This window comes from Lacerta agilis, chromosome 8 (assembly GCF_009819535.1).
Source record: "Lacerta agilis isolate rLacAgi1 chromosome 8, rLacAgi1.pri, whole genome shotgun sequence".
In the NCBI taxonomy this organism is placed as follows: domain Eukaryota; kingdom Metazoa; phylum Chordata; class Lepidosauria; order Squamata; family Lacertidae; genus Lacerta; species Lacerta agilis.
In genome coordinates this window covers 60,303,613-60,326,596 of record NC_046319.1, presented here as the reverse complement: position 1 = coordinate 60,326,596, position 22,984 = coordinate 60,303,613, and the positions used below count along the sequence as shown (strand labels likewise).

Below are 22,984 nucleotides of genomic sequence, written 5' to 3'. Positions count from 1 at the left end.
ATTAGTCCAGTCTGTTCTATCTTGAATGGTTTCACTTGTCCTTATATCTTTATATATCTGTATACTGTTGTAACCCTCCCTGGATCATTAGGAAGAGTAGGTAAGAAATCTTTTATGAATGAAATAAAATGACCAAAATCAGGAAATCATCGGTGGGAAGTTTTTGGTTTTTTTAATTAAACTTGTATAACTCCCTTCGTCTGAAGATTGCAGGGCAGCTCACAACATAAAAATACTAAATGGGAACACAAAATACGTAATAAAAACAAGAGCAGACCAATAACCCGCTCTCCCATAAACACATTTAAAAGGCCATAGAATGTTAATCAGCTGAAGACCTGGTTATAAAGTAACATTTTCACTTGACGCCTAAAGATATGTAATGAAGGCACCAGGCAAGCCTCCCTAGGGACAACATTCCACAAACAGGGAACCACTGCAGAAAAGGCCTGTTCTTGTGTTGCCACCCTCTGGACCTCTCATGGGGGAGGCACATGAAGCAGGGCCTCAGACGATGATCACAGGGTTCAGGTCGGTTCATATGGGGAGAGGTATATGCCCTTGAGGTATAACAGTCCTGCCGTTCCTATACTTTGGGGGATCAAAATTCCTTGCCCAACTACTGGAAAACATCCAATGCTCTTCCAGCCAATCCCGATTTACTGTCTGCCCATCTCTGGGTCTACGATGCTCTTCCGGCATTGATGCAAAACCAATTAGTCTTGGCCTGCAGCCCCCCTGCAGCTCTCACACTCCTTTCCTCCTCAAGCACCCTGACAAGAAGGAGCTGGGAAGCTTCTGATTAATCATAGCTTGTCAGGTCTTCTGACCCAACAAACTGTGGCTTAATATGATGTATAGTTTGATGGGTTATGAAATTGCTTGTTTCAACAAACCACAGTTAACATTAACCACAGTTTATAGGGTTTTGTCTGAACCTTAAACTGCAGTTAATCTAAACTGCGAGCAAAAGCTTCCTCACTCCTCCTCACAGTAACACTTGAATTCTTTCTCCTGCACATTTTACCGAAATTGTAGTATGCGCGCACAGCACACTTACCCACATGACGTTGTTGTTTTCTGATGAATGTGGCCCGAAGATGCTTCCGTCTGACTGCGTGGAGTTTGCATTGACAGTCAGGGGAGTTTTAGCAACATTCTCTAGGTCTAGCAGGTTCCCTGTGGTGACCGCTGCAGGTGGACAGAAATGAAAGGGGGAATTAAAGAAGATGAGGTGTAGGAGAGAAAAGGTCTGTAAGCAGGGTTGGAGAACTTTTGGGCCTCCAGGTGTTGGTGGACCCCAGCCCCAGCCAGCATGGCCAATGGTCAGGGATGGTGGGATCTGTAGTCCAGTAAGAATGGGAGGGCCAAAGGTTATCCACACCTAATCCTCTAGATTCCTCTCCATCATGTATGGCCTCTAATAGCAAAATCCTCTTGGATTCATTGGTCGGTCTTTAGACAATTTATATGCCACTTGATTATGGGGCTATAGGGGAGAGATTGTTTGGAACCATCTAGGGGCAACATGTTCCACCTGCTGCTTCTCAGCAGCTTTATAAGGAGGAGCTGCCACCAAGCTGTTTGGGCCCTCTGACATATGAGTCGGGGCGGCCCTTTTACCACAGACATGTATGTATGTGGTTTTTTAATAGCTTTTGAAATGTTAAGATTTTCTTGTCCCTGAGTGGTTTAACAATTAATCCCTCTTCCTTGGGAACTCGGGGAATTGAAGTTATGTGAGGGGAACAAGGGTCTCCTAACAACTCTCAGCACCTTAACAAACTACAATTCCCAGGATGCTTTGTGGGAAGTCACAACTGTTAAAAGTTGTCTGACGCTGCTTTAAATGTATGGTGTGGAAGTGGCCTGTTTGTGTGTTTTGGAGGGAACAGACTGAGCATGGCTTGTCATTGGAGAGAGATACAGGCACTCTGCAAATGATCAGAGGTAACTCTGTTACTACTACTTCACAAGCTCCAGGAAGCAGTATTAAAACCAGGCTCTGAGATGCGAGTCCTAATGGCCTGTGGCATGATATTTATTTCATCCTCTTCAGCCAGAAAAGGATCATCCTCCACTCCCACTGCAGAGCAACCACATAGATCCCATTTTATACTCTTCCCTGAACACAACACAGTACCCCTTTGCAGTCCACCCTGCTTCGATTTAAGATCCTTCAGCTTTTCCGATGAATGAAAATTCCTGCAGGACCTTTTAGGAAAACACATCTTTGCATTCCACTGGCAGTATGTCCTACTTTTCTGTTTTTCTTTCTTTCAAATAAGCATATATTTGAATTGCAGAAATCCTTTATGATGCAAGGGAGTTGGGAGTTTCTGGAGACAGGCTGCGGGGCACCAATTCATCTGCGGGCTGCTCCATGAGGAGTCAAGCTGAGGGGGAGATGTCAGCTGGCAGATTTTGGGGGCCATTAAGGATGGCAGAGTGAGAAAGAGGCAGATGTGACTCGCCCGTGATGTGACTCCCTGGGAAAGTTCTTCTGTGCTAGCCTAATCTCGGTGCGAGGTGCACACAATAGGAACATAAGGAAAGCCTGCTGGGTCAGACCAAAGGCCCATCTAGTCCAGCATCCTGTTTGTTATGGTGACCAACCAGACTCTGATGAGAAGCCCAGAAGCAGGACCTGAGCACAACAGCAACTTGCCTTGCATGTGAGTCCCTTGCATTAACAGGCATATTACACCCGCCATTGAAGGCAGAACATAGCCATTGATAGGATTCATGGAGGATATGGCTCTTTCAAAACCATCCAGGTTGATGACCTTCACTTGAATTCCATAGTTTATCTATGTGCTGCATGAAGGGCCAAGGGTCTAGGTAAGGAGAAAGGTCTGTGGGCTCATTTGCAGTTCCATTTGTCCCACCACTTTTCCCTGGAAAAACCTGTGGCATAGCACAGCACTGGAGCAAACAGCAATTGATTTTCCGTGAATTGCTCTTTGTTCTGATTTACCGCTAAAGAGTGGGTTTTCCGGGGGGAAAGTAGCGGGGTAAAAGCCAAACTGCTCGGACTTGTGCCTTGAAAGCATGGGGCAAGTGGAAAACTGTTTGGACCTGTGTTTTCAAAGCACGTGACAAATGGAAGGGAGGGGCAGCCCTTTGCCTGGCACATAAAAACAAAGTTGGGGCCAGGAGTGCCTCCATGGTGAAATCGTTCCACAAGAGGGGGCCACCACTGAAAAGGCCCGATTGTGTGTTGCTGCCCTCCCAACCTCCCATGGAGGGGGCACAGAAAGAAGGGCCTCACGGAGAAGCATCATGTCCCAAGTGAATTATCATGTGTATGCAGGTGGGGGTGGACTACCAGTTAGATTTGTACCACCTTAGTCACCAAAATACCTAGAGCCAGTCATGTGCAGCAGGGATGGGTAACCTTCCAGGGGCCACATGGCAATGGTGGGCAAGGCCAAAGGCCAAATAAATGTGAATGCTACCTTTGCACAGAAGGCTAGTTCCACCTGAAGTTCCTTGGAGGAAAGGTGGGGTATAAATGTAACGATAAATTCATAAAATAAGCTGGGGGGTGGCCTTTGGCATGCAGAGCAAGTGGCAGAGCTACAGCCCTTCCTTCACAACCACAGAAGCACCTGCAACCAAAGCTTCAGCAACATCAGCATCTGTCAAGAGGCAGATTAACTACTTTGAAATCGGCTGAAAGACCCACAAAAAACCCCAAACTCCAGATTCAAAGATATTGGAGAAAGCCAAAGCAGAGGTCAGATTTAAAGATTCTGGGCACGGAAAGTTTATCCAGCCCTTCAGCGCCAGCCATTTCGTCGACTTATATCTGTGCTACCCTGAGAGGCATTTTTGGAATGGAGTGGATGTTAAAGAGGATTTCTTCCCTATCAAATATACATGCGGATCAATACGACGCAGCCGATTTGGACGGGAGCCCCTTTTATGGATGACTTCCTCAGTGCCACTTTGCAGCATCTCACCCACCAGGAAGGGAAGAAGACAGGCTGTCCCCTCTTCCCCCCCCCTTCCCTGTCCCGCCAGTTCATTTGAGGCTATTTGTGCCACGCAAGCTTTAGAAGATAGCCTTTGCCACCAGACAATTGCAAGGAGGATATAGCTTAAAAACAATACTCGGAAGGCATGACCCCATTTTTGCAAGCTGCACAATCCAGACCGCTAAGAGTTTTAATGGGTCCCTGGGAGCGGTTTTCAGAAAGCTGCTTGCAGGAGTGTGGAGGGCTGCCTCCCTCCCTCCCTCCCCCTTCCTTTCGCCTCCCTGAGGAATAACAGGCACGTAGGATGTATGATGGAGGAGTCGCAGAGGTCAAAAGGACTGCTAAGTCCTTGATGGATTTCAATCAGGGGGTCAGTGACATCTGTATACATGACATGCACCTGAATCCCAGTGTCTCCAGGAGAGGAGGAAGGATTTTCAGTTACTAGAGACCACTGACAACCAGAGATGAAACTGTACCCACACACACCCTCTCTTTAGTTTCTGCAATACTTGTATGGTGAAAGTTTGTGCATGTTTGCAAGAGAGGGCCCTTAAGGACATATGCACCGAGGTGGACAATACCAGAAAGGAACAGATCGTAACTGCCTCTATCTTCAATGTTTGGACTGTGAGTGCCATTCCTTATGCAGCCAAAAAGGTACCACCCAGGCACCAGGAGGTTTTAGCAGGCTTGGAGAAACCTCAGCATTTCCAGAATTTCAAAAAAAAAAATATTTGGGACCAACGGGCTGGCATGGTACACAAGGTAGGCAATTTCACCCCACATTTCCTTTGAACAGAATCTGTTTCTTTAGTAACTTACATCCTTTTGATGAGGCAGAACTATCCATACTTGGACTGCTGGTGCTTTCTCCTTCCGAGATGGCCTTTTCCCGCTTTTCTGTGGTGGGGACACAAGACAGACAAATACACTATTCAGTTTGTGGTTAAACTTTAAAGCCTGATTTCTCTAACAAGCCACGAAGCTGCTTGCACACCCTGCAATGGGGTGAGGGGCCTCTGGCCTGTGGGCCGAATGCAGCCCCTTTAGGTCTCTTTAACTGGCTATTGGGGTGCTCTCCAGGCCACACCCCCTACTGGCCCTGCTTCGCACCCTCCTTACATATTTTTGCCCGGCTGGAATGTGTTGTTCAGCTCTGACAATGTCGCTTGCTTGTCTCGATGGAGGCCAGAGAGGGGTGTGTGAGTGTGTGTAGAAACGTAGCCTACTGTACCAAAAGGTTAAATTTACACTTCTTCTTGCCCTGCTCACTTTCCCCCCAGGCCTCGTCCACCACTGGGATGTGGCCCTTGGAAAACTACCCAGGCTGCAAAAAGGTCCCACCCCCCAATATCCTCTTCAGTCCTAGTGTAAGGACAGAGCAAATGAGCAGCAGTATCTGAGGCACAATTTCTAGCACAAGTACACTGACTGGGCTGGCAAGAAGCAGAGTTTGGCTCCAAGGTTTAAGTGGCGTGGCTTTCTCTGTTAGGATTTTTTTCATTAAAAAACCTTGTATTGCTTTATTTATTCTCTGGAGAGACTCGAAGTACCTAACAGAGAAATAATACGAATAGCGGGCTGGATTTAATAATATAGTTATTCAATAACATAGCTACACCAGTGGAAGCCAGCGCAGGGATTTAAGAATTCCAGTTGCATATGATGAACATTTATCTGCACCAATGCCTCCCCTGGCTCTAGCCCCTGGGGGGAGCTTTCCCTGCAAAAATTGTCCTCTGAACCATGGGTGTAGTCAAGGGGGGGCAGCTGCCCCCCATCAAGTAAAACAATAGAACTACTTAACTGACCAATCACATCAGCTCTGCCCCCCCCCAACAAAAGTCCTGCCCCCCCAACAAAAATCCTGGCTATGCCCATGCTCTGAACACCAACAACTGAAATTTCCCACAGTGCCCCTGCCACAGCTCCAGGGCATTGTGGGACTGCTATTTTAATTTCCCACAATGCCCTGGAGCATTCCTACCTTGGGGGCATTGGGGGAAATTTAAATGAGCACTAGGAGAAAAAAATGAATGAGCAGTCCAGAGCAGCTGTTAGGAGGTGGCTGCAGCAGATGGTGATCTGAACAGAAATGGCACACTTGATCACCTGGCATAAGAAAAAAAAATATAGCCCTTTCCTGCATGGAAATGGATCTCTGCCTAGCAAATCGTCATATACGAAGTGTCCCTAAGATGGCTTAGCGCCTACATGACTGGAATCTAGCACCTTATTCATGTTGCTTGACTGTGCTATCTCAAGGCCTCAAGAGCTACAGATGCATTATTTCAATTCATATTTTTATCCTGCCTTTTGGCCAGGGTGGCTGAACAGCACATAAAACACAAATGAGGCCACAGTTAAAATAAATTAAGATCTAATTAAGGGAGATAATGGACACCAGTCCCCAACTCCCAGATGCCAATGGTCTAACCCCAGCCTCCAAAAGCAAACTGAATACCAGAGAGAGCTCTTACAAGGATGAGGCTGTTGTAAATTTCTGGCAGGAGGAGATTCGATTTGCAGAGGTCTGGGCTTCCTGGCACGCAGATGGGCACCGCTTGTCGTCTACCTTAGGCGTGGAAATGTGCGGAGGGCAGCGAAGTGGAGAAAGGGGTTTCCAGGGAACAAAATCTCTCTCCCTGCAACCAACCTTTTGCCAGTGCCAAATTGCTGAACATGTGCAGACGACAAGAAGGGCCTTTTCATACTGGCATGACCCCAAGACTTGGGAAGGCCATCCAATCAAGCCTACAGTCTGCCTGGAAGGCTGCCGATCTTGCTTGCTTGCAGCTGCGCTAACCAGGCCATCGCTGACAAAAGGACAGATGGTTTCTAGTTATCAACATATCCTCCACTGGCACCAAACAGTTGGCCAGGACTGGAAGGCCCAGCATTTCTTCAGTGTCTGTGTGAGATGGTGGTGATGGATGAGAATGGTGGGAAACACTTGGGAGGGCGGGCTGCCTAGCAACCACCTGCCTTGCTCCTTCTAGCACCCTTCAGGTTTTGATGGACTCCCATCCACCTCAGCCAGCATGGCTAATGGTTAGGGACACCAATAGTTGAACAACAGCTGGAGAGCCACAGGTCTCCCTATCCTTAGGCCGGGGTGGTTGCTAGGCAACCACCCATGTGCTTCTATTAGAGAGAGAAAAGGGAGCTATTCCCCCACTGAAGCATATTATAAAGTGGCTTTGTAGGCGGTGGCTCAGCTAGTGTTTGGCATGCAGGAAATCCTGGATTCAAATCCCCAAGATTCCAGTTGAAAGGCTCTCAGGTCACAGGGCTGATAAAAGGAGAGCTGGAGAGCTAATCCTGGAGAGCTGCTGCCAGTAAGAGCAGGCAGCACTGAGCTAGATGACTCATCCTAAGGCAGCTTTCTGTGTTCATATAATACAATTTATACAGCACTAACAATATACCCGGTGCTTTACAGGCTCCCATAAGCAAGAAACAGTCCTCTGCCCAAACGGCCTTTGCAAACTAGATTTCAGACGAGGGGAGGAGAGGCAGAGGGGTTGTGTTGCCAACTGTCAGGCTCCTCAGAAGGGCCAGAAGAACAAGGGGAATCAGCACAAGGGAAGCTTCTGCTGGCAGACAGATGAAGGAGATGGAAGAAGCATCACTTGAGAAGTTTCTGCAAGTCAGGCGACTATAAGAAACATAGACAGAGGATGGAGGGGGGGGCGGGAAGATGAATGAGAGTAAATGCAATTACCGGTATAGGTACGTAGGCCAGAGATGCATACATTTCAAAAGTTAACTGAACCTTGGAGCTGCTGGTACCTGTTTCAAGGAAAGACTGACGGTGCAGAACACTGATTGGCTGGCCCTTGTGACAATCACAAAGCCACCTTCCAGAGTGACCTTTTGTCACATGAATAATAATAAAAACAACCGTCAGTTTTGTTACTCATAGTAACATGTTGTTTGTGCATGTGCAATTATTATATATGTAGTTTTACGTAAAGAATAGGTTTTTCTATTTAAAAAGAGAGAGACACAAATTTCACAGGGCTGGAAGGAATCCTTGGGTTTTTCCTTTTTTGTTTTTTGTTTAATATAGTAATGTATATTGCCATTTCTGAGAAACTGACTCATAAACAAAGGGTATCCCGGGGTACAGCCAAACCAATGGGTTTTGCCTCCATTTGGTAGCCATTTGTTACGTATATGACAGGCCAATCAAGGGAATGGCTAGTCCCGGTGAAATATGGCTTTTATCTGATACTCACAACATTTGTTTTGTCTTCTCTCTGTATCAGGTTAGTTTTTGTTGTAGCATCTAATTTATAGTGTAGTCCCTTGAGAATGTATTTTATTTTACATGGTAATGTCTGTGAAAGCTGTTTCTGTTTTGTAAAAGTTCTCCCCCACCCTCCATTCTTTTCCTTTCTGTTTTTTTTTCAAATCTCTTACCAGGCTATAATTTTAACTTCATAGTAAAGTTTTGAATTTTTTTTTTTAAAAAGAAAACGAGGCACAAATGCTTATTTAAATAGCTAAACATGCTGGGTGCCTGAGAAAAAAAGAAGCTCCGCCAAAAGCCTGCCTGAAGCATCGTTTGCATGGGTGTGTGTGTGCATGCAGATCAATGCTGCAAAGACAGACATGCATCTCAGAAGAGAAGTGAAGGAGAAAAGATGTAGCAGGAAAATGTGTGAGTTGTGCCTGACAGGAAAGACATCTGTTTCACGCCTCTCTTTTCATTGGGGATCAAATCTTGGGGTTAAGAAAAATACTTGGATGGGGGAAGTGGGCTTTGAGGAGGGAAGAGTGAAGTGGCATTGCATCAGTGTTCTGGGAGGCCATTTTAGGCATAAAAGGAAGGAAGGGGGTGATTGCTGGTATAATTTAAGAGAAGAGACCTTTGGGTAACAGCAGATGAGTAGGGAGGCATGAGACTTTAAACCCAGGCACAGGAGATGGTAGCACATGGTGAGATTTCCTGAAAAGTTCCCTCAGGACAGGGCTATGAAGTACTGGGAAGCTAAATGAGATCTGCCACCCATGACCCAAAATTCCTAGACCAGGAATATCTGTCCTCAAATGCACTAGTTCAGGGGTTCCCAATCGGGAAAACATTTTTATTTCGGCAAGTCTGTCCAAATATGTAGAATGCTGTTGTGCAGTTTAATGTGTTTTTTTAGCTGATGCTAATTACTTCTGAGTGTTTCAAAAGGTTGTTTTTAACAGATCTTTACTGATAATTTCATTGTTTTATCCTTTTTAAATCACTTTTTTAAAAACAATCAAGCAGGATATAAATACTGTGAAATAGCTCAGGATAGAGTGCTTTTTATGTATGCCACAACAGCTGCTAGAATTTTACTTGCAAGAAACTGGAAAGGTGAAGAGCTCCCGACAGTGGAAGAATGGCAAATGAAGCTAATGGACTTTATGGAACTTGCTGAACTGACCGCGAGACTCCGAGACCAGAGGGAGGAGAAGGTGCAACAAGATTGGAAGAAATTTAAGGAGTACTTAAAGAATCGTGAAAAATTAGATATTTGAAGCAGAATCAGTTTGTTTAAATGGTTCCAGCTAGATGATGTTAGATAAAATAGTATATAAGAAGTAATGTTATAAATGGCTTAGAAATGTTTAGAATTGTTTAAGGTTAGGTTGTTTAAGTAATGAATTATATACAGTGGTGCCCCGCTAGACGAAAATAATTCGTTCTGCGAAAATTTTCGTCTAGCGGGTTTTTCGTCTTGCGGAGCGGCAATGACAGCCGCGCTCCGCAAAACGAGGAAAAAAAAAAAAGACGAAAATTTTTCGTCTTGCGAGGCAGCCCCATAGACTTTTTCGTCTTGCGGGGCAGCCTTCCGCTAGACGAAAGCCTTCGTCTAGCGAGTTTTTCGTCTTGCGAGGCATTCGTCTAGCGGGGTACCACTGTATGTTTAGCCAGTATTTTAAAGTATATTAAGAATAATGGTGAATGTCAAGAAAATAGTTACAAAGTTACCAAAGTATATTAGTACTGAACGCAGTCGAGAGAACGGGGGAAGCCCCCTCAAAGAATCTTTGAAAGTAGAATTAAACAATGTTTTATTTCATGTTCCTGTTTAGGTTTGTATAAGTTTTCTTTTCTTATTTTTTATGTTGTTTGAATGTGTTTTGTTGTATCTTTTGTTTTTTTTCTTGTTAAATGTTTTTGGTTTTTGTATGTTATATTTGTTGTTTACTGTAGAAAATAATAAAATCTTATTAAAAAAATAAATACTGTGAAATAGCAACTTAATAAATAAACAAGCATGTGCTTAGATGAGCAAAGTAATCTGAAATTTTATTGACTGAGCCTTGGTTGGTGGTTTTTTGTTTGTTTGATTTTTAAAAGAGGAGGGGTAAAAAGACCATTTTGCTCCTAAGGAAAAAGTCAAACAACAACATCAAAAGGAGCACGCAAACACACACACACACACACACACACACACAATACACCAGCTACACATTTTCCGGATATATCAGCCTTCCCCCACCTTGTGTCCTCCAGATGTTGTCGGACTCCAACTCCCATCAGCCCCAGGGAGCATGGCCAACAGTAAGGGATGATGGAAGCAAAACATCTGGAGAGCACCAGGTTAGGGAAGGCTGGGATGTGCCGAAAAGGCAGGTGTAAGGCGAGAGGCAGATGTAAGTTCCCACACTCACCTTCCTTGGCTGCCTGCCAAAATTCAAATGCTACTTTGAACGCCTGAGCAACTGTGAGGGTGACGGCTTGAGCCTGGGAGAAGAAGATACAACAGCGATTATAACGGTGTATTAATAGACAGTTCTTCATGTAGATTTAAATCATTTGGAGGTTCCGCGCAGCTGAGAGATGTTAAACCAGGAACTCGTTCCTCATTCTACGGCTCTACAAGTCCCATGCCACCATTCAAGACTTAATTCAATATTGATGCCAGCAGCGGCGCCCACTGTTATGGAGAGAGGCAGCTGCAGAACTCGGAGAATGAATTCAGACACTCGTTTGGGGGTGCTTATATTCAATCTGTAATGACTTTTTTTCGGGGGGTGCGGGGAGAAGAAGGCCGACAGCCAGACTGAACAAGCCCATACTAAAGCAGTCATCTGGGTTTCTGAACTACACATGTGCTTACAGACCAGTTTAGCCATGCCACTGTGGACTCTGCAATGGCAGGCTGCAGCAGGACTTGGGCTAAAATTCTAGGTGTGCGCATGCAGAGAGGGGTGTTACTGACTCACCCTGCACTTGAAATGGAAGGACTGGATTCCTTACACAAAATGCTTCTTTAAAAAATATCAAAATCAAAAGGAGCTGTGGCTGCACAACTGCTCCTCAGTGCTGAAGCTACTTCATCGATTGAAACGTGATATACCAAAACTGCTATATCGCTGAAATCAAGAAAAATCTCAGGGCAGAGTGCACCCTAAAATTAACATCTACTATATATTTCTGGAAACAGCTAAAAATAGTTTTAAGTGCATTACCGAACACAACTAAATACAGATTTTAAACAAAACAAAACAAGCACCAATGGCAGACCTTTTCACCCTGCTGCAAAAGCTCGTCAAAATAAAAATACATTCAATTGTTTCCGGAAAGCGCAGCTAGTGAGTGAATGCCACAGTAATAAAACCAAGAATAAAGAGTTCAGCATTTTATCAACTGAGGCACATGTCATTACTTGAAATTTGTGAGCTGGGTTGTGTGTGTGTGTGTGTATGTGTGTGTGTGTGTGTGTGTGTGAGAGAGAGAGAGAGAGAGAGAGAGAGAGAGAGAGAGAGAGAGGATTCAAGGGAAGCCCCCTATGCAAACAGAAGGCCAGACATGTTGCACACATCAGGGGAACACACTGTCAGCGGAGCTGTTCTGCCAGTGCAGATACAGGGTGGGAACCCTTGAGGTCTCAAATTTCAGCAGCGCCCTGTGCAACTCCAAAATTCAGTGCTCCCCTGCCTCTCGTGCTCCATTCTACATCATAGTTGTGGCGTCTCCTGCAGTGTCCCCGAAGCTGCGCGCCCAGTGTGACCAAACTGGTGATGCTCCCTTAAAGCTGCCTCAGGCAATGGCAGTGGGTGAAGCCCACGTGTGCCATATCCTGCACCCTGTCAATCCATAGCCACAACCTTATCAATACCCCCAGCCCTGGCATAATAATCTCACTCCACCAACTTAAGTGAGAGGGGACCAATAAGGTAGCCACCCCCATGACAGGGCACAGGACAGAGAGGATGGCCGTCCAGAGAGACCATCACTCAGTTGACAGGGAGCATGGCATTGCATATAAGCATGTACATAGGAGAAAACTGCAGCAAAACGCTGATAAAAACAATACCTGCTAATGTGGAAATGGGGAGAACGGAACTGACAATTGGAAAAGTAACCAATTCAGAAAAAAAACTGAAATTGACAGGAAACGCCCATCCCCAGTACAGGGGGCTCCAGAGAATCACTCTTCAACTTGCAGAGGGGGTAGAGATGGGGAGAGGGACCAGCAGAGGGTCTGCGGGCAAGTAGACAGATACTTGGGAATTAAAGTCACTGAGGGCTTTAAACACTAATGTGAAGGCCCTGAACTGGACCCAGAAACAAAATGGCAACCAGTATATGCATGTATGTTTGGTCCTGACCCGGGACTCACCAACAGCCTGGAATTACCACCTCCCTTCCCAATTTTCAAATCTTACGGCAGGGTGGCCTGCAGGCAAGTTTTACTCGCCACAGGGGAGCAGCGAATTAGGAGCTTGGACAGAACTTCTATCTGTGCCAAATCTCATTTGAAAGACTGAGCCATTTATATCTTTGGTGGAAGAGGGAAACATTTTTTCTTCTTCTTCTTATGATGGGTAAAGAAGAAGAACAAACAACAAAAACAAAAACCCGCTCCTTAAATATGGTAATTAAGTATGAAGCTCCTCACAGCTGTTTACAATTTCGGCTGTCACATTCAAATCAAGTTTAATAGACCCAGATACGGGTGAGAATTGCCCAGCCGCTAAAAATATAGACTAATTATATGACAGAGATGGGGAAACTAAGACATACAATCAAGGTCTCTGCACCCTTTCCCCATATTTCTATAATATCACATATTTTTGTCCATGGGGAGAGAGAGAAGAACTTTGCTGTTCTTTCTGCATCAAAAGTTTACAAGGTCATTTAGGAAATGACACTGAAGACTGAAGTCAACATGAAGAGGATTTTCTTCATAAGGCAAATGTAATGGTGTAGCAATTTTTTAGGGAAGCATCAGAGACTGGGAGGCACCTGCTTAACCCAGCCTTTGTCAACCAGGTGCCCCCTTGATACTTTGGACTACAACTCTCATCATCCGCAGCCAGCACAGCAGATGGGAGTTGTAGTTCAAAGCACCTGGGGTTGGACAAACCCTTCTGCTATCCACTAGTTCTCCTCTGTAAGCACTCCCACATGGAGGGTTCATTTTTAATGCTTTTTCTCACCTAGGCTCTGCAACAAAAATTAAGAGCTATCTGCAAAGAGGGGCGTTGATAGGTCCTATTATTGTTTATTGAACTTATTAGTTGCTTTTGTTTACTGACGTAACTTAAAAGCGATTTACAACAACTATTAACTAGTATACCTTACAGCTAGCATAAAACAAAGCACAGAAGGATCTAAAACACATTTGTATTTTTAAAAGTTGGGATTAAAACGCCCCACCCACTGAAGAAGCCAGTGTGGCACAGTGGTTAGGGTGTTAGACTAGGACCTGGGAGACCAGGGTTCAAATCCCCACTCGGCCTCAAAGCTCACTGGTTGACCCCGGGACTGTCAACTCTCAGCCTACCCTCCCTCACTGGGTTGGTGTGGGGATTAAATAAGATGGGGGGGGGGAGAACCATATATGACACTTTGAGCTCCTTGAGATAGAGGTGGGATATAAATGCAATCAATCAGTAATAAGTAAGTCAGTACCATTCTGTCTATAAGACACCTCCATGCATAAGACACCCTCTATTTTGGGGGACTCCGATTTAAGAAAATGGGGGGAGATGACCCCTGTGTATAAGATGCCCCCAAATTTTGAACATTATTTTTTAGGGGGGGAAACCTAGTCTTATACACGAAAAAATATGGTAAGTAAGTAAACTGAAAGGCTTAATGGGCTCAGGCCCATGACACAAATTTGCGCATACTTTTTTTTTTTTTTAATAGACATCTCTGGGAATATTAAGATGCTGGGTGGCCAGGGTCTCACGAGCCCTGTAATTTAAAATGTGCTCAGCCACCTTGTAAGCAATGAGTGTTTTTTCTTTAAGTTTAAAAGCAAAGAATGAAAAGGATGGGAGAACCAGGCCTGAACCCTCCCCCCCCCCAACTGCCTGGAGATGCCACAGATTAAATCTGAGATTGTCTCCATGCAAACATGCATGCAGCTATGGCTGTTCTCCAAATAGAACATAATGAGTGCAGAACCAAGTGCAAGGACCACATGCAAGGTTGACTTATTTTCAGCATTTGCATCCTACCTCTCTAGCAAACATGCAAGGATTGTATCTGCACTAAGTCTTTTCTTGATGATTTACATATACCTGTCACAGCACACTTGCAGAATTTGGCAGTCTTTAGACTTGGGGTTGCTGATGATACCAGGAAAAACAACAAAAGACACCTTCAGTTTTATTTGCTCTAGGTCCAATATCCCCAATATGTTTGTATTGGTTTAGATCAGGGGCAGCCTATGTGGTGCTCCCCAGATGGTGCTGAACTGTAACTCCCACCATACCTCACTATTTAGTTATACTGGCTGGTGCTGGGGCGAGTTGGGAGTTCCAGCATCTGGAGGGGATGGAGAGAAATCATCCACCTCTGATTTAGACAGATAGGCAGACATAGATCAGACTTACATCTGTCAAGGTTATGTCTTCTTCTCCTTATGGGTTCAAGTGCCAATCTACTGCTACAAACCATGCTATTGATTCTGCCATGTGACCCATCACTAATCTCTCAGTATGGTTCAGGTGAGCCACTGCGCATTTAAAGCTTATCCACCACAGCTGAACTTCACACTCAGGGGATTTGGATAAGCTTTTGAGGAACCCCAGGATACTCTTAAACATAATCTGAAAGCCCACTGGTCTTACATTATCTTTGGTGTTCCTTCTGCACCCCTGTCCAAGCTGTGCCCGCAAGAGGTGCTTCCATCACCCCACCCTTGTCACCTCACCGCAAAGAAATGCATGCATTGCTCAACCAGCTATTAAAACACAATACTGACCATTTTCCGTTTGGTGCAGAGGAAAGCATGGCACTCCAGGTTCTCATTTTGCTGGCTCTGTGCAATATAGGCAAACACCTTGTCATGCACTTTGTCTGCCGTGCAGTAGGATATCCTGCAAAACAGGACATTAAATACACATTATTATTATTTTTAAAGGGGGGGTGCACTCTACACCCAAGCCTCCCTTCCTCCGACATCACAAGTTCTAGCTCAGTAAAATTTGGCAAACCACACATGCAAGGGGACTTACACAAGTGTCTCCAAACTGACTGAGGCTGATGGGAGTTGCAGTATGAGGTATCGGGGGGGGGGGGACCAGGTTGGTGAAGGATGGGATAAGGCAGGGGCAGGGGACCTCTGGCCCACCAGGGGGTCCAATTTTGCCCGCAAGGCCATTTCCCCTAACTACACCCGCCTGCCAATCAGTGAGAGCTTTAAATATATGACATAAACACGGCCTATGTACTGTGTGAAGAAGTGTCTTTCAGGAATCTTTCAACTTTGGTGAATGGGCCCAAGTTCTAGTATCATGGGAAAGGGAGGAAAACTTAGAAACCAAGAGGTAGGCTGCTGAAGAGGAAGAGCCCTAATTCTCTTTTGTGGACCTATGAGCCTGAACATGCCACATTTTATAAATGAACATTTCACAGAAAGGTTTCAAACCTGTCACGTGGTAAATATGGACTATCAGTTATTTTTATTTGTTTCTAAGAATTTATAAAGCCCTCAGTCAAAAAAATCATTAAGTAGTATACACAGAACAATTGAAAGCTATAAAACCAGCAAATTTTAAAAGCTATATATACATGTGTAACTTGTTAATATTTACTGCCTTACTACACATATCCCACAATGGATATATTTGCATATCTATCTGTCTGTCTATCTACAGCAGGCATCTTAGAACTGTAAAATGAGTTGCAGCAAACCCCAAGAGACAAGAGTGCTCTTGTACCAAATTAAGTTCTGCTTAAGCAGACTCATTAAAATTAAGGAACCTATGGTAGTTGTGTCTATTAATTTAAATGGGTCTCCTCTGAGTAGGACTAGCACTGGAGACAACCCTATGGCTTTGCACTGTTTTCCAACGGCATTGATTTTCATGCCTGATTGTGTTTTTACTCTCAAATAGCTTTGACTGACTGATAAGGAAGGTGAGTTAAAAACACTAAATAATAATTTTATTAAAATTGTTTCTGCCTTACCCTCTGTCAAAAAAGTCCCCACAGGAGACAATACTGTTTAACAGTGTAAAATACACAACAGAGAAATACAACAATTGGGGGAGGGGAGAGGGGAAAACACACACACACACACACACACACACACACACAGAGTAATTAAACAGTGAAACCAACCAAACCAAACTCTCAGTAGCAAAGCTCAGCAGTGTGGGCAGCAGTATATATCAATCTGCCAGTGCTTTTCAGAAAAGGTCAAGGGTTTTCACTGCCTGCCAAAATGCAGGCTGCAATCGAGTTGATACCTCCCCTTCAGAGAGGGCATTCCAAAACATTGGGTGCACAACCAAAAATTTCCCAGCTGGCACACCTTAGATGGCAAGGGGCCTTGAAGCAGGCCTTCAAATGTAGAGCCATAAGCGGGAGCAGGGTGTGTGTGATTCTGAAGACATCCTAGTACAGATCGAAGCTGTTTGTAAGGGCCAGGTGCCCAGAGCACCTTTTGTGTACCAGTCACATGGGTCTTTGCTTCTGGGCCTAATTTAAAGAGCTGCTAATAGCCTTTAAAGCCCTACACCAGGAGAGAGCAATCCTTTTTCTGTCTGGGGTTACATTCCCTCAGAGGTAATCTGTCAGGGGCCACACACCAGGAGGTGGTGTGTGGGGCCATCCCCTTTTCTCCCTATTTCTGCCAACATCTTGTCTCTTTCTGTCACCCACTTTCTCACCATTTCTGCCTCCTTGGCACCCACATGAAATCTGGCTAAAGGCCATACCTGCTCTACATGGTTTAGAACCGGGTTCTTTGAAGGAACAGTGTATGAACTGAGAGAAGGAAAAGCCAGGAACATTAGAAGAGGAGCCCTGCTTCCCAATGGGACTCCTGGATTGTCTTCCCTCTTTACAGGGTTGAAGCCCTGACTGAGCAGCCCTGCCCAGTGGCACCAACAATAGGGGGCCATGGGTGCCTAATCTCTCTCAGCTGTGCCCACTGTGTTTCTCTGTAGGCAAGAGAAACCCCTGACCTTGAGATTAAGAGTCTCATGCTCCACCAACTGAGCTATCCCAGGCAGATATAAAGCACCCACAATACTGGAAATCCAGCTCAGCCTCCCCACAGTAGTTTCTGAGATGATCAGTCCCTGGCCACTTACTTTCGCAGCTAATATTTTCACCATAAGGCCTAGAAACTTAAAAAAAGAAGCAGCAGCTGATAGGATGCTGAATTCTAATATAAAGCTCTGTGCTTTGCACCAAACAGCACAGCACTTATATTGTGAGGCTTTGCCTTACAAATAAGAGAAACAAATGAAAGTTTCAGGCACACACAATGCACAGATTCATAAAGTTTGCTTATCAGATCAAAGCAGAGAGAATGCAATTTTCCAGGCTGAGATCTTATAACGCCAGGGAAATGCAGAAAAACAAATACCCATCCATCTTCCCAAAAGCTCTGCTTTCTAAGGAGTGCTTCCATTTTTAAAACAGGGGAGTGTGCGGGGGTGGGGAGAGTACTTTGAGCTTAGGAAATCCTGCCAACTCTTGCTCTTCTGCAATATGCCCACCCCATTCTGTTAGAGAAGGTAAAGGCCAGCATGGGCATCACGCCAGGAGGGGCCACCCTATCTCCCCACCAAAATGGGAGTGAGTGATGTGCATTCCAGGTGCTTGGAGCAGACAACTACTCCTTAGCAGCTATTGCCTCCCCACCCACCCATCAATGCCCAGATTATACAAAAGCCTAAAAATGGGCGACTTTGTATTTAAAAATGGCCAGCTATAAATCCCCAGGGCAAGATGTAAGCTTCATTCTCCCTGCCTAAGAAAGGCTACTGGGTCTTCATCAGGCTTCTCAGCACATTTCTACCAATTGCTGTTCTTGCTTATAGCCAAGGACCACAGACTGTTGGGGACAAGGCTGAGGTTGGTGGGAGGGGAAGCTTCAAACACATTTCCAATCCAAGTGGAGAGCTCCCTTCTGAGTTGGGGAAGAGCTGTAGCTCAATGGCAGAAAGACCCCAGGTGGAATTTCTGCTATCTCCAGGAAGGGCTGGGAAACTCCCTTGTCTGAAATCCTGCAGAGCCACTGCTACTAAGGATAGACCAGCCTTCACTACAATTCCCATCAGCCCTAAGCCCTTAGTTGGGAAGGGCCATAGCCGAGTGGTGGGGCATCTGCTTTACATGCAAAGGTCCCAGGTTCAATCCCTGGAATCTCCAGGTGTGGCTGTGAGAAAACTTTGCCTGAAATCCCGGAAAGCCACTGCCTGTCAACATAGACAATACAGTTGTACCTTGGAAGTCAAACGGAATCCGTTCTGGAAGTCCGTTCTACTTCCAAAACATTCGGAAACCAAAGCACAGCTTCTGATTGGCTGCAGGAAGTTCCTGCAGCCAATTGGAAGCCGCGCCGGACGTTTGGCTTCTGAAAATCGTTAAAAAACCGAACACACACTTAAGAGTTTCAATTGTTCAGGAGCCAATTTGTTCGGGAGCCAAGGCGTTTCAGATCCAAGGTACGGCGGTACTGAGATAAATGGCCAAGGGTTTGACCCAGTATAAGGCAGCTTCCTATGTTCTTGAACCTCAGGAAAAGGGTAGAGGCAAAAGAGGGCGTAAGGACCTTGCAGTGGTTGCTCGCGAGTAACGAGGCAAAGATCCAGCCTGTCTTTTAACAGGTTTATTGTGCATACTATGTACAGTGCAGAGTTACAGTTTTCATGTCTATCAATCGCTCACAGAATCCGGGAATGGCTCCTTCCGGTTGTGACCCCAACATAAGAATTTCAGCACCCCCAGTCTCCGCCTCCGCTCCTTGCGTTTCACCCCTCTGTGTGGTTCGGGCGACAGAAATGGTGTGCCTCCCTCCTTGCCTGTTGGGCGAGGGGGGCGCAGGGTCTCTCTAGCATCCCCAGAGCCCCTACGCTCATGGCCCCTGGCCTCTTGCCCTTCCCCACTGGAGACTTTGCTGTTTCCTCCGCTGAAAGAGGTGCTGCTAGTCAGGTGGGGCTGGGGTTCCCTGTAACCTCCCGAGAGCCCTTCCACCACCTTGCGCTGAACCGGGGACAGTTCCCTGACAGAGGGGATAGCAATGAGTGTGCCAAAAACACTCAAGGAGGACTCAAATCAGGCCTAGTGAGGAATGAGGCTCAGGAGGGGGTGTGACCTGGGGAGAGGCCAAGAGGAATTGCCCGAAAGACTGCACATGCATTCACCCCAAGTTTTGCAACAGAAGAACATGACTTGAAGCAGAAAATCACTCATTGCTTGCAGGGAGCAGTAGTTCAAAGAAGCATAGTCAGTGCATCTTGAATTATCTTCCCTCCCACACCAAGCCTGATGAAGATCTGATGACCTTTCTCAGGAGGAGAGGAAAAATCTTGCCCTGGGGGATTATAGTCTGTCATTTATTTATTCAGCAGCACTGTCTCAGAGCGCACTTAAGTTTCAGGACAACACAGAGGCGAGCTGTCCACTCGATGAAGAGACTAGCTCAGCTTGCACATCTTGGGACTGCAAATGCGTTTTGACACTTCTTCCAAAGCCCAGCGCTGTCCCCCAACTCTCTGTGGTCCTTGGCTACAAATGATAAAGAGAAACTGATGGAAAGGTGTTGAGAAAACACTGCCTGCGAAGATCATCCTCAAACTCTCACAGGTCCAAGCATCATTAAAGCAGCATGACGACAGGCACTCAGCCCATGTGCTGAGGAACATCCCTCTTGGCAGGATGACACCCCCTCTGACTGGGTGAAAAACAGCTTTGAACTCTACAAGCCAGTAACGGCTGGTGCCTGAGGGATGTCTTTCTAATAGCATTCCCCAATCTGGTGCCCTCCAGATTTTGTTGGGACACCAGCACCCAGAAACCTAACCACTGGCAGGGGTAATGGCAATGAAAACACCTCTCAAAGGCAGGAGGTTGCAGAAGGTTGTCTTACAAAAACAGCTGCAGGTATTTCATCTGTTCTTGGAAGGGCGTTCATAGATAAGCAGCATGACAGAGAAACTGGCCATGCTGACCATTGTGCAGAACGATGTCCATATCAGACAGGTTTGTGAAGAAAAAAGCCATGGTTTGTTTAGTCATCTGCGTAACAACTTGTGGTTTGTTGAAAAACTATGGCTTCAGTTACAGGTAGGTAGCCGTGTTGGTCTGCCATAGTCAAAACAAAATACTGTAAAATAAAAAATTCCTTCCAGTAGCACCTTAGAGACCAACTAAGTTTGTTCTTGGTATGAGCTTTCGTGTGCATGCACACTTCTTCAGATACACTGAAACAGAAGTCACCAGACCCTTAAATATAGTGAGGGAGTGGGGGGGGGGTATTACTCAGAAGGATGGTGGGAATGGGTGATCAGCTGACAGGTGTGGAAAACCTGTTGACGACTGTTAACCTGTTAACACTGCAATTTTTACAGGGTCGTTATTGCAGTCGTTATAACAGTCCTCAACAGGTTTTCCACACCTGTCAGCTGATCACCCATTCCCACCACCCTTCTGAGTAATTACCCCCCCCACTCCCTCACTATATATAAGGGTCTGGTGACTTCTGTTTCAGTGTATCTGAAGAAGTGTGCATGCACACGAAAGCTCATACCAAGAACAAACTTAGTTGGTCTCTAAGGTGCTACTGGAAAGAATTTTTTATTTTAATTTGTTTAAACTATGGCTTGGCATTGTGAGCGAACCAGCTTCCTATGTTTTCTTGTATTCTGCAATGCAACATGCATATTGATGGTGCAAGAGTGATAAATTAATCATAAAAATACTAGTGACGTAGGCCCCAAAACTGTAATACCCTCAAATGACTGTCCCATAGCACAAAGCTGTACCAAGCATCCCTTTGTCATGAGCAAGGGGCTGTTCCTCTTGAGGAAAGCAGTGCCTGATCTGCCAGTTGAGTTTTCCAGGGTTTAAAATACATTCAAAATTAATTTACATTGCATTAAGTGTCTTGTTGTGCTCCGGTGTGGCCTACATTTGTCCTACATGGAGCTTCACAGTGCTTTGTTTTTATAAGAGGCACTTATGTTTTCCCTCTTTCCCTATAATTGGTTTTTTTAAGCTGTTAAATACTGGTTTTTGTAACAGCAGTAGAGACTCTGAAATCCATTCAGCAAGTAAAAAATTAGTGTTTTTTGTTTTTTTAAAAGGTTCCAGAGGGGCTCTCCTCCACTAAGTGACATCTACAAACTTTATTCATCTTTAGGAGTAAAATACCACCCCTGGTAGCCTCTGAAATTAATGATTTTTTTCACACAGTGTACGCAAGAGGCCTTGAAGAAGAAGGCCACAGACGTCACCCAGAACTACTTTCAACTAATGACCAAGCTTCCCAGAAGCTGCTGAAGGCCTCTGACAGCTCCCACCTGCTTTCTTACTTAAATCCAGTCCCAGGGTGGCCCTGGCTGTCAGCTTCCTCCTCCTTACTCTCAGCGTTGCCATTATAGAACTCAGCAGAGAGGAGGATGGGGAGGAAACAAGAATTATTTGGCTCTGACTCTCCTTGGCTTTGGGCTCCACCAACTGTTGGCCTTTCTGCCTTCTGCCTACCAGCCACCACTGGTTTCAATCTTCCTGCAAAGGGGATTTCAAAGGGAGGCTACAGCATGAAGCTGCAGAATGAGAACTTATCAAGACATTTTGATTCTATTCATTTGGGGATGATCACAGCGATGGCTTCCTGTCCCGCTGCAGGCGCTAATTAGCTAAGCAAAGCTAAGATGACTGAGTCATCACCAAATTAAGTGCTGTTGGGAACGGCTGTAATGTTTATCAGCGTACGTTTAAGCTTCAATTGAATTATCACAAATTGTAATTTTTGTATTTCATGCTATCTGAACCCACTCTTTACTTCTTTACCCCCATATAAATAAATAAATTCATATGCTGCCCATCTGACTGGGTTGCCCCAGTCACTCTGGGCAGCTTCCAACAAATTAGAAGGATAGCTCAGTTGGTTAAAGCACGGTACTGATAATGCCAAGGTTGCAGGTTCGATCCCCGTATGGTAGCAGTTGCATATTCCTGTATTGCAGGGGGCTGGACTAGATGATCCTCAGACTCCCTTCCAACTCTACAATTCTATGATCACTATGTAGAGGCAAAATTATAAAACCACACTGAAACATCAAACATTAAAAACATCCCTATACAGGGCTGCCTATAAACATACACACACCTTTCAACTGGGGGTAACGCATCTGATGAAGTGAGGCTCTTTTCCACAGCATATGTTAGTCTTTAAGGTGCCACGGGACTGTATGGCTGCATTTGCACATAACAATGAGGCTGGGAGGAGGAGGCTGCTGCGCCTGTGCAAGTCTTTGCAGGAAGACCCACCAGCAATAAATCAGGTCAGTCTGGAGGTCATGCCTCTCCTCTCAGCATGCAGAGATAAAGCAGAAACACTGAGTGGGAAGAATGGGCCTGGTGAGGAATCAGAAAGAGTAAAGCTGAGAGAAGCACAGGAGTGGATAGAATGAGAAGTCCAAGCGGTGAGCCTATTATAATAGGAGACTGGTGAAGCCCAAGGAAAGTGGAGATAGGGGCAAGTTCAAGGGAGATCAAAAAGGGGGCCTCAACTTGTATAGCAATGGTC

At 45.4% G+C, this 22,984-nt stretch overlaps 1 protein-coding gene across 1 annotated transcript in view; it reads right to left on the bottom strand.

The window, feature by feature from the left end:
* The window catches only part of LDLRAP1 (low density lipoprotein receptor adaptor protein 1), a 63,203-nt gene that overhangs the window by 6,404 nt on the left and 33,815 nt on the right, over positions 1-22,984 (bottom strand). The window contains exons 4-7 of the mRNA XM_033157798.1: positions 15,197-15,311; positions 10,644-10,716; positions 4,806-4,883; positions 1,061-1,191 (exon numbers count right to left, since the gene is read on the bottom strand). Of these exons, the coding sequence (XP_033013689.1) occupies positions 1,061-1,191; positions 4,806-4,883; positions 10,644-10,716; positions 15,197-15,311 (397 nt within the window). The remainder of the gene's footprint in view (positions 1-1,060; positions 1,192-4,805; positions 4,884-10,643; positions 10,717-15,196; positions 15,312-22,984) is intronic.